Genomic DNA, 12,591 nt, shown 5'->3' with positions numbered 1-12,591 from the left:
ATGCTTTTCCACTTCTAAAACCCACTAAAAGCCCTAGGATAAGGAAATTGCAATATTTATTTATTTTTAAATAGCTTGTGTAATGAGACCAAGATATAAAACCAAAGCATGACTTTGCACTGCACAGTTACAGCAAAAAGCACATAATCACTGCTCATAAAAACTTTACGAATGATGAAGCAAGGTGAGGAAAAAATCCAGTGTGGATTTCTCTAAATTCATTTCTTTCATGGCAAAAACATCCAAATAAGACACAGTATGCTAAGACCACTCTAAGGGAAAACCAAAGGGGCACAAACAAACAGGAAACCCAGATAATGGGGAACGAAGCCAGGTTCTAGTCCCAGTCACCACTTTGAACCATCACACTGCCAAACACCTTTACAAAAGCACACTACATTTGGACTTACCTGCCTGCTATGAAATCTACTCAGCTAAAGAACCCTTCAAACATAGTATTTTTACCACCAGAAGAAAAACAAACCAGAAGACAAACCCCGCCCTTCTTTGCTTTTTTTTAATTTTGAGAGCGAGGAAATGGGATAAATCATACAGACTAACTTCTCAGAATTCTAATCCCTCTCAAGGCCTTAAATCATCTGTAATTTAGACATTTACTAATTTCACTGAATGAAAAGCAGTCATTCATGAAATTTCAATATAGATGAGCAGTTGGGTGCAGCAGAGGAAAGTTCCCAGAAGTCCAGAACAGAAACAGACTAGAGGCTTCACTGATTCCAGACACCACCGCATTCTGAACATGTCTGAAGGCATGTCATGGTGCTGGTTTTTTGGTTGCATCTTGTCTCAGCTGCATGCTGATCTTCACAAAAGCAGTGGCAAAGCCAACAGGAAATAAGCCCATGCAAAGACTTGGTTCCACAAACCAGAGGTTTGTGCACAAACTCTCTGTGATCACTTGGTCAGAGCATTCCCAGAGAGACGCTTTGTGTCACAGTAAGTGACAGCAGTCAACAGCCAGCCACCTGTACTGCCGCTTCCCTCCAAGAGCTCTATCGACCCACACATGTTCACTTACAGCTGTTTAAAAAACCCAAAAATAAGCATAACAGCAAAATAAGTCTAGAACAATACAGGAGGTTATCAAGCTTACAGACTTATTAAGGGAACCTTTAAGGTGGTTTACAGACACGTAAGATGCATAGTGACTTGAAAAGTGCCCTCAGCGAGTTTGTCCTACACAATGTCTTTTGTAGTGAGGAAAATGAGTACTAGCAATGCAACGTTACTGAGTTACTTGGTGTTGCACATACACCAAATGTCCGGGGTGACTAGGGAAGTGATAGACAGATTTTTTTTTTCAGTGTAAGTACTTTTATCTTTTATGGTTTGTTTACAAGCCAGAGCTAAGAAGTCAATTTTCCCTCTCAGCATTCCTCCATTTTCCAATCAATCATATCCATAATCCTCTTGCCCAGTACCCAGCTTGATCAGTAGTAGCTGCTTCAGGTGCCAGAAAAATAAATTATTGCCATTGTGAAAGAATGCATACCTAGATTTACACTCCTTAGCCTTACAAGTAAAGCATAACTTCTCCCTTTCTGCCCTTGAACAGGAAGAGGAGGCTTACGAGAACATTGAAATGTCCTTAAATAATCAGTTTTAAACACACACAAAAATCTTGCAATACTAAGAGGCCTCGAATCTGCTCATTACAGCAGGCTTACAGTCCCCTTCATAGCTTTGTGGAATTGCAATAGAATCACGCAACAGAAATCTATTAGGTTCACAATTGCTCTGCCAGCACAGCATTATTCTCTACTGTATAACTTCTCCGAAAAATGATGTGAGGATTAATTCATTACAGTTTGTGCTATGCTTTGAAAGCACTTGGTCTACAGAAGAGCTGAGAAAATTATTAGAGGACAATCAAATCCTGGTAACCATTCCTTTATGCTTATGAGCCCTGTTTAGAGCAACAATTTAGCCCAACAAGTAGAACAAATTCAAAACAAAATTAATTAAAACAAATGTGAAACAAATGTGTCATTATAGAGATGTAGTCACACAGGAAATAAGAAACTTTAAAAGAGTATTTAATTTCCACTCCTTACCTAATATTGACTAATGCATGGGTCACCTTGCTTGCAGGCTCCTTCCATTGACCAGCATTGGTAGACAGCCTTAGAACTAAAAGAAGACGACAGTTAGCAGTGCTGGCACAGAACTGGCAATTTCATAATTCAAAATAGGGGGAAAAAAAAAATCTGCTTTGGCAAGATGGCAGTCCAGGAACCACATCAAAACAAAGGTCATCTCTGAGATTGTGATCCAGGGTAGAAGTTCCTTTAGCAGCCCATCTAAGAAACATGAGGAACATGGAAGGGGTGAGCGGAACAGAGTAATGACTTGGAAGCAGAGGGAATGGAAGAACCTGAGTCCTCCAAACTGCTTTCATTATCACATATACAGTTCATTTTCCCCAGAAACAGAGCAGCGTCCCAAGCCTAGAATAGCTTTTATTCCACACACAGCTGTTCTCCTCCAGCTCCTGCTTACACAAGGTTTCATTTGAGCTGGACTGCATACTGCAGTTTAAACCCTCTCCAGCAATGAAGAATTCTTTACACGCCCATTTATCGAGAGTTGCAGAGGGGAATTACACACCAGCGTAAAGAAAAAACACTGCCTGCAGGAAGAAAGGTGGTGTTCTCTGGCACAGATGGTCTCTGACAGACTTAAGAGCAGATCTGAAAACATTCTGCAATAGGAAGAACTTCTAGGGAATCCAATTATTTTTTGCCAGTGTACCAAAAATATTTATTTAGGTCAAAATATGTACTGTTTTTATGATGGCACTTACTTGCACAGCTCTTGGTAAGCATCAAAACAATAACAGATCCTGTAGCAGATGTTTTGATTAATTTCCATATTGCCTGAACAAAGGGAATTTTCTATGAATTTGTACATACAGGGTTTTCTGGAGGTTAGACTCCACAAGAAAGGTTCACCCTCAATTTAGAAGTGAAGGAACAGCTCACCAATCAAATTTAGGATCATTCAGAAACACGGATGCTACAAGTGAATACTTAAGCACAGTGGCTGCATACTTATGCCTATAATTGAAGGACAGAAGCTTTCAGTCCTGCAGATCTGCAAAGTTCAGTTTCAGAACAAGAGAAAAAAAATGAAGTCAATTACATTCCACCTCCACTACCAACACTTAAGGTTTTAAGCACATTAACAAAAAAACTAAAGGACCAAGAAGCTTTCTCATCTGTGCTAACAAATACCCCAAGGCTAGGGGACAGAAGGGTCACTATAGTCTCAGAGACAGCCTGACAGGGAAGCTATCAGGACACTTGGTAGCTTTCATCAGCTTGAGACAGTGCTACCTTCTCACTTTCTATTCTACCATTACATGTCACCTGCAGAAAAAAGTTGTCAGCTCTGAGTAACATTGTTTTGTCAAACAATAGGTACTGTACTTGAGTATCTGAGGTAATATATTCAATTCAGCCATCTGCAAGAGTAATTCAATGGGGTTTACTCTACCTAGGAGGATGGCAAATATTCATGTGATAAATTGTTTCAACAGCTAAGGTGTGCCTTTTGCAACCCAAGTGAGGAAGTATTGGAGTACATTATTCCTCTATTCCTCTTATCTTCAGCTTCCACAGGGGATGGATTTAAAAAAAACATTACCTAGTAAAAGCACCTCATCTTACTAGTTGCAACTCTTGGGAGTAGAAAATGGGTTAGTAAAAAATCATAGGCACTCAGAGGGCAGAAAAATGGCCAAGTTATCCCTTACGTAATGGCTGAAAACTGGGAAATTTATAGAAAATTTTCTGCTTGCAGTTACAGAGGGCAGTCAGCTACTTTCATTTAGGTGACAATGTCTCTCTCCCATGTCATAAGAGGGCTGTGGACAACTGTCTGCCCTTTAACGCTCCTTATATGCTTATATTAACTCCTGTTATTCTTAGGGCAATCCCACTGAGAAAGGAGCAGAGGGTGATGGAACGCAAGGTCCTTTTGGAATAAAGCAAACAAAGAACACAGCTATATTCTTTTTTTCACATCTTCAAGTATGCAGCACACCAGTGCTGCTGCAGCTACCCTGGGCTGCAGGTTCCTGTGTATAACACTGCCTGATTATGCCTCCATGCATTCCTGCTCTTCTTTGTTCCTCTTCCCTGCTGGGCGTCACTTGGCTCCCTTCCCTCTCTCTCGAAGGATGGCAGCTTCTCCCTGTTTTGCCAGGGGGCACATTCTTCAGTCCAGCGACTCACTTGTCACTGCAAGCAGGTTTTGAGGGCTGTTTTCTTGGTTGCTCTGCCAATGAGTGAAGTAGATGTGATTTGTCTAGCACAGCAAGCTTCTTGCATTAAGTTTCTCAAATTCTTTTCCAAATTCTTATTTACATTCAGTGCTTCTCTATGCTGGGTGGTTCTGCAGCATGCACCTGCTTTTTGACTTGAAATTGTCAAATGTAATAGAGGAAAACTACACAAAATGCAAGAAATACCACACTGTCACTCCATTGTGACAATAAATTTGTATTTCCAACATTAAGTGACAGAGAGAGGGGCAACGAGCCTGTTCTTATTTTTACTGACATTAAAAAAAACATCATTTTAGTAAGTTTATCCCTCTCCCAATTCTTTACCAACATGCTCTAGTACACAAAACATGTTCACCCAGCATGGTACACATCAGCAGCAGGTAGAACAGGAAACACCTGACACAAACATCCCTCTTCCACCACCCTCACTTCCAGGCAGCAGCAGTCCTGACAAGTCAGGAGGTACTCACCCATAGAATAAAGGTTGTCAAAATTCTGGTGCATCCGAATGATTTCATAATACAGCTCATCATAGCTGCTGGGAGTGGGCAGAAATGTGTCTCCGTAAGTGATGAACATGTTGAACAGGTTCACAACCTATACAAGTGAAAAGAAGTTGCAACAGGAACATTTATCCCAAATCTATTCTGCAACAGAAAACCTTCAAAGGAATAGCTTGCAGTTGCAACAGATAGTATTGCATTACTTCATTGCTTTATCTCTTATTTTCCTTATAGTACCAAAGAGACAGACAAGAAGCTTAAATACAGTTTTATCTACGGCCAGAAAAATATATTTCTATTTTGCATACAAAGGACCACAGAACAAAAAAAGAATATTAACAAATCTGAAAAATTAAACTAGGCCTTTCCTCACACAGATTTCTTTATTCCAATAAGCCAACCCTATAGTGATTCCAAGCACAGTCCTTTCCAAACACCTAATGAAATGAACCACAGTGATATTCCTGTACTTCATGGCCTTGTTCTCATATCTCCTTAACAGGCCAGAAATCCTTTCTGGAATCCTTTCAGCATTACAACTCCTTCCTAATATTAATTCACAATTAAGTTGTTAAAATAAGAGGATTTGTGCAAGGGTAAAGATGCTCACCATAAGAGCAAGGGTGAAGATGTTGTGCTTGGCCAGCAACACAGTCTCATTAGACATGAGGAACTTCAACAAGTTGATCAAAGCTAGGAGAAAATAATAAGTATTTTTTAAATACTATAAAAAGCAAAGTCATTCTCAACAAGTCACTTATATACAGATGCATTTACATTATCTAGTGTAAATTAAACTAAATGCCAGCTATTCACCTCAGAAATATATCAATTTACATGTAGGGTTTGGAGGTGCTTTTTGTTGCTAAAAGACCCTGCTGAACAGGTAAGTGACAGCTATTTTACCTTCCCACATTTATTCTCCTTCACTGACTTCCCAATCAAATCTACTCAGGCTCAAGGTACATCTCTTGTTAACTCAGTCAGTTCATGGAGATTTTTCTGTCTGCTAGATCCTGGAGCAAGCTTTGGGGTTGGAAAATCCAACTGTCTCATTTCTGCTTCATATATCACCAACATGATGTATGCACAGTCAGCCCCAAACTGTCACTCTTGTTGATACACACAGTTATAAAAAATAAAAAAGGTAAGAAAACCCCCACAGCACAGCTTTTCTGTAGCTCTGTGTCAATGCTGCTGCACTGGTAAAAAGAAGGATGTAGTACTTTATTGTGTCAGTTATCCGGGGCTGTGCTGTAAAGATTACAGATCTGGTTCACACTTGTCCTAAATAATGAAACAACAAAAGCTCCTGCTGTAACCACCCAGTATCAGTTAGTAACAGTGGTAATTAACAAAAAGGTTGGCTAAAAATGCTTTAATCAAACAGACTCTACAATAAACAACTGCATTCCATGCACTTGAATAAAATCTAAAGTTTCTTATCTTTTTTTTTCCTAGTTGTTGAAATTTTTGGATAACTAGTTTCTTCTGCATTATAGCTGTTCAGGAATGAAAGCTGATGCCTGACTAGAAGAGGTTCTTAATGTACTCTCTGCTCTGAAGTCAACAGATTTCAAGACTTAAAACATCTGAATTAAGATGTCCTGAAAAGTCAATGCTGGAACACTGTACACACCTTTTTAAAAGGTTCTTAATTATCTACTAATTAGTAACTTCATCCAGCAGAACAATACCAGGCATTACTCCAGTTTCTTGCAGGCGCAAGTAGAACTTGTTAATCCTTTTTCCCCCCCATCATTATACAAGTGTCACACACTATCCAGTAACAGGTGAGAAAATAAACTGTGATTTGGGAGAACTCCACAGTGAATGCAGAAAAGATCATTCAGCCCAAGGTACAGGCTATGAAAGAGGAAGAGATAAAGCATAGGGAACAGGAATGAGGTATGGGCAGAATTTAGATATTCATCCCCTTCAAGATTACAAAGTATTCATAAAAGGTAAAATCAAAAAACCTACAGCAAAAAACATGCAAACATACTGATCAGATCTCTAATTAAACAAAACTGTCAGATCCTGAATGCAGTCCTGCAACTTCTACTTTACAATACCAGAAGTTTACTGTGAGAATCACAAGTTTATATATGCACACCAAAAGGGAAGCCTACAGCCCCAAGGTGGGTATTTTCTCATCTCAGGCAGAAGCTACTTCTGTTTAATCTTCCAGCCAGTGGCTAATGCTGAATCGAAAACCAGGAACGAACAAAATCCTCTGCAAACTCCAGACATGCAAGTGATGTAACTTTCAGAGCTATTCCAGGATTAACCATCAGCAGTAGCATTTCTCCCTTCCATGTCAGCAGCTCACCTCATGAAGCAGATACATTAACACCTTTTCAATCCAGCCACATAACTTTCCATGCCATCATCAACCCATCACCAGACAAACTCCTGGGACCAAAAGCAGAGTCTGGATTCCACAATAACACAGCTCTGAAAATACCCGTCAGTTATTTTTCTGCAAAACAAACGTTTCAAAATAAAGTAGCAGGTACAGATGGGCTCTCCACCAGAGCAAAGATCCAGCTAAAAACAGGTTGCCAAGGTAACCAAACCTCCACAGCAAAAAAGTCTCCTGCAGTCAGTGCCTTGGACTGCAGACAGCTGCCCCGCATCTGTGTCACAGCAGCTCGCTGGCCATTTCTCCATCTCAGTTACAAGCATGGTTTTAGCTCCTTTCCAGCCACAAAAGTCCACAGGGCCACAGCTCATGACCAGATGCTGCTGTTCAACTACCAGCAGCTTGGGTTTGTGGAAGAAAAGTAGCAGAGTTCTGGATTTCCTATGACAAGTTGTGAGAAGCCGCATGCTCTTTTCTTTGCCTCTCACTCTCCCACAAGAGCCCTGCTGAATGGCCTTTGTCAGCCGGTCATGGCACAGCGTGACAAGAAGCCACCACCAAACAGCCAAAAACAAAACATGAACATGAAAGCTGTCTGTGATAAGGAGAAACTATTTTTAAAAGAATTGAGTGTATTTGTCCAGAGTACAAGCACTCACCAAATGACAAGAACAAGCATTCTACAATGGCCTGCTGCAATACTTCTCATAGACCACCCTGAAGCACTTGTACTGTTCTATATTGGTGACAACACTTGAAGGAGAACTTTCTCTGTTCTATCCCTACATTTGTTTCAGCCATTGTGATGAATCTGTTTAATTTTCCTGTTTCAGTTAGAAATCAGATTTTCTTCTTCTGCTCAAAATTTCAGTACTTACACCTGAACTGCACTGCATCATAGCCCACTCAAAACTATCTGTGCTGTCCATTCCCCAAGGAGGAAAGAGGGATTTGCTTCACATGAAGAAGAAACTGAATGCTGGGCTCAGAGACTGGTCAGAAGAACTGACCCATCAGAGGTTTACAGTCACTGTGTGCCCCACACTGACTAATTTATCAACTGTTAGGAAACAGCACATTCCTAAAAAAGCTGCAGTGTTCCTAATTGGGATATACACTACATCAATGCTAAAAGAGCAACCAATCTTTTTCCATAACAGCACATTCTGCAGCAGCCTCTACTCAAGTATCTCTAAGGACCATGAACACTGTGGAACCTTTAAATCACCCTACTATGTCTCTGTAGTTTGTTTGTAAGGCAGACCCTGTACTGAAAATGAGGACAGCTATGCCCTGAAGTTTTCAGAACTAGCAACTTTTAGATCTGGCTTCATATGCCTAGTGCCCTTCAGCAACAATTATACACATAAAATAAACCTTTAGAGGAAAGTCCAACTGACTGCACACCCTTCTGCCCTTGAGCTCCAACAAAGCATTGATGCTACTATTCCTAAACAATCTGAAGCCAAACCAGATGTCTGACATTTTCCCTGCTGCAATCAACTGTTCGCCTCTCATACCCCACCTGCAGGCTGCCCTCTCACACTAGCTAGTAAATTATCCTTTTTTTTCTTCCCCAACAGAGAAGCAGCTCAGTCTCCCAGCTGCACAGGCAGACAGCAATGTGATCCTTGCTTGGCTCAGCCACCTTATCCCAAATTATGCTCCAGGATTTAACAGCAATGGATGGTTTGGGTATGGTATCTGTTTCAACATTAACTGGAAAACAGCACCATTTTTGCAATACCCTCTATAGTGCCTTTTTTTCCTCCCTAAAGATATTTGTTCTTGGCATTCATTAACAGGACCTGAAACACCCACTGTGGTGAGTCTTGAAACATCCATAATTTCACAATACAACAGTGTCACCAGGACTTCTTTAGTAATAAAGGGAGAAGGCTGTAACTAAACAAGCAGCCACCAGTATGTTCACGTAAGTGAGCTGAGCTGAGTACACTGGCTGTGCTCCTTAAATCAACAAGAACACAGCTTTGGACACCTATGTTTCCAGCCTCAAACCCAAGTAGACAATCATGCTGAATGAACAGAGAGCCATGTGACAGGCTGTATGTGAAAACTGGTATACAGCAGGCTGGCTCCTGGGCAATTTTCTCTCCAAAGGATTATTATAGTGAAAGGATGAAAAGTGACATCACAGATATCCTCCCTACTTTTTAAACTGAAATGACTGCAGTGAAAGAACCTCTTAGCTCTTTTGCTGCACAGCTAATTTTGAAGACACTTTCCCTTATCAGCTTCTGTAGCCACTCTGTCTGCCAAGGAGCAGCAGTACATGCCTGCTCAGTTATTTGCTGTCCTCCCTCAAGCCAGTCCTCTGTGAGAAGACTGTGGGCAGCCACCATCTCTCCTTTTTGTCTACCAGGAAGGAGGCAATTCCTGTTACAGATGCCCTTCATTCCCCTCCTTCCCCTATTCCTATTCACATAGCACTTACATTCTCTCCCTGTAAGCCTTGTTTCAAACAGAAATATATTCAGCCCCAGCTAAATTTGGATTCACACAAAGGTTTTTTGTTTTGGTTTTTTTTAATGTCTCAGTGTTCCCTATTTGGATCATGTGTAATGCAACAGGACCATGGAGGTAAACCAAGAGAAAAGAGGGAAAAAAAGTAGTAGTACCATCCCTTGGGCAAGTCAGAATGCAGCAAAGACTCCGCCAGGAGCATCAGAAGGCTTGGATGTGTTATTGCACAACGGAGCAGAAGAGAATAGCCCTGAGACACTCATCAATGAGAATCTGGATGGGTTGAGCACAGTACAGAGGCCTCTGTCACTGCATCTGCTGCACTTACAGGTCAAGAATCTTCTAATGGTGCATATAATGGCCCTCAAGAAAGGAGCAAGGGAGAGAGAGATATAAGGGCTCCTCAGCTGCACCACAGCATCTGTTAACAGGATCTAGTGCTCTACTTAATTCTCCAATTTTCTACCCTTCAACTTTCAGGGCACACAGGGAAGAGCAGTGATTTTCCCATTCTCTCTAGAAGTTACCATTGAACCAACAGTGAATTCAGTGTCCTCCTTCCAGCGTCTCAAATCACAACCCCCTTAGAAGGATCCTCACCCACATATCACTAGAAGGCAGCTGATCATGACATCTGGGCAACACTTCCATGCTGCAGAGAAGTCATCTGCCCACAAGTGCTTCAGCAGCACAGTAACCACCCTGGACCTCCTCTAGCCATCCCTCTCCACATGTACATACTCTCAAGGCAAGGTCTACACTATTCACTGTAGAACAAGGTAAGTCAGATCTGGTTAAGGCTTACTGCAGCTAAGGCTGCAACTAAGAATAGAGTGGATTAGATTCTTCAGGAAGCAGCACTGGTCTTTCTGTGCTTCAGTTCTCCCAACAGACAAGAGAAAACAGTACCATTCTATCTGCAACAGCACTGGAAGTAAATAGAACAACACCAAGAGTCCTGGCTGTACCTGGCCAGATCAAAGGCCCACCTATGCTCTGTGTTCTATCTCTAAATGGTCAACATCAAATGCTTGCTGAAAAACAATAGGCCAAACAGTGCTTTCTTAGATGTTCTTCCAGATTCCAAAATTCAGCATGATTCCCTTACATGAGGGAAATTACAGCACAGAATGTGAAAAAAACAGATTCTCACAATATGACAACACCACAACCACAGACCAGTCCACTCTCTTCCAGTTCCAGACTGGAAGTCACAAGGGCTAAGCTAGGATAACCATACAGCCCACTGTACAGCCATGAGGAGAAGAGACCCGAGAAGAGAGTAATCACCTCTAGAAAATGCTATACCTGAAAGGCAGTTCAGATTTAGGGAAGCAAAAGGCTCAAATACAACATTCTGAGATGACCTAAGTGTTAAGAGGGTGCAGACCTGGCCACATTAAGCTTTTGGCAGGCACTCAGAAGAACAGTGATCAAAACAAACTCAGCAGGAGATGAGTATCTACAGATTGGGTTTGACAGGAGAGAACCAACAGAGGTATTTTCCAGACAGAGTTGTAGGAACAGGAAGCCTGTCCGGGAAATAGTTACCTTGCTATTACAAACTAACACACCAGAACTCCCTGAGGCACAAACTGTCCCAGCACCCTTGGACAAGTGAGCCAATTACTCCGGGACAGCACTTCCAGCTTCCTGTCAATCACCCACAGCACTAGAAAACAAGACTCTTGCACCAATGCTGCAGTCCCCTCTCAGGGGAGATGGGGAAGCAATAAAAGCTCTGTCAACATCACTAGTCAACATGCTCCAGCTCCTTTGCTCTGCTGTGATCAGGAGGGAACACCCTGCTCACTGCTGTAGCAATTGCCTGCCAGGACACCCCTCCACTCTCACTCCTGTTGCCAGGGGCACTGCCGAGTTCCTCCTCCCAGCCACCACAGCTCTGTGGCAAAAAGCAGCTGGCAACTGGCAGGCTCCCCATCACCAGCACTCTACAGCTGTTCTCTCTTTTCCCCATGACTCGCTCTCAAGGGTGCATCCATGAAAGCAAGCTGTTTTCTTAATGAGAATCAACAGCTTGCCAGAGGGCTGGAGCACATGCTGGCACAACCCATCACTCCCAGGATCAGTCAAGCAGGCTACTTCACTTCCAACCCTTTACTTTCTTTATATAGCCCCCATCCCTGGTACTCACTGTTCCCACCTAAATGGAGCCAACAGTGTGAAATTGCAAGCTTAATGGAAATGCTGATTGCTGATGCCAGAGCAATGCTGTTAGATGGCAATCCAGCAAGCAATAAGAAATAACACAAATTTTCCAAATCCAGCTAAAGCTCAGATGAACAATATGCTTTTTTCTTTTAAGTAAATAAATTTTAAAAAATTTAAAAAGCACACACCCACAAGCTTCATCAGTCTTTAGAGAAAAGGGTAGTATTGAGCTCAATTATGTTTTGTCTGATAGTGTAAGTTCACACTGTTAAACAGTGGTCTAGGGAGTTAGTGTTGCACATTTTTGCCTTGGGTTTTAAAACAGGAAAGGTGGAGAATCTGGAGAAAATCAAGAAATATTGTGTGATAACATGGAAAGACTGCAAGGTAAAGAACCCAGGAGTGGTGCTGCTTGAACACAAAAAGGGGCCCAGGATAAATTACTGCATTCTGAGTGCTGCAACCCCTGATAAAGAAACAGCTTTGAACAGGTGACTGTAACACTTCTATCATGAATGGGACCATTTCCTAGGAGAACTTATCACACTATCTCCATTAGGTCACTATGATCTCCAAACTATTAGCGATCCACAATCAAATTCTCCACTATTTGCTAGCTTTATTTAAAACGGGACAGAGCAACATATCTGAATGAGACCTGCCAGGCTGAGGCAGGATGACCAAAAGCTTACCAGACTTTTATCCATGCAAATTTCTAAATTCCCTTTGTGCTTATCTGAGCAAGGCTATGTTAAGAA

The 12,591-nt window shown here is 41.7% G+C and overlaps 1 protein-coding gene across 3 annotated transcripts in view; it reads right to left on the bottom strand.

Moving 5' to 3' along the window:
- ARMH3 (armadillo like helical domain containing 3) overlaps nucleotides 1-12,591 on the bottom strand; it is a 123,285-nt gene that overhangs the window by 66,358 nt on the left and 44,336 nt on the right. For all 3 annotated transcript variants that reach the window (XM_058841256.1, XM_058841257.1, XM_058841258.1), the window contains exons 21-23: nucleotides 5,423-5,505; nucleotides 4,780-4,906; nucleotides 2,076-2,151 (exon numbers count right to left, since the gene is read on the bottom strand). In XM_058841256.1, coding sequence (XP_058697239.1) covers nucleotides 2,076-2,151; nucleotides 4,780-4,906; nucleotides 5,423-5,505 — 286 coding nt within the window. The remainder of the gene's footprint in view (nucleotides 1-2,075; nucleotides 2,152-4,779; nucleotides 4,907-5,422; nucleotides 5,506-12,591) is intronic.

Source organism: Poecile atricapillus, chromosome 6, assembly GCF_030490865.1.
Source record: "Poecile atricapillus isolate bPoeAtr1 chromosome 6, bPoeAtr1.hap1, whole genome shotgun sequence".
Taxonomy (NCBI): Eukaryota; Metazoa; Chordata; class Aves; order Passeriformes; family Paridae; genus Poecile; species Poecile atricapillus.
The sequence above is the reverse complement of the archived record's forward strand: the minus strand, read 5'-3'. Positions and strand labels throughout refer to the sequence as shown.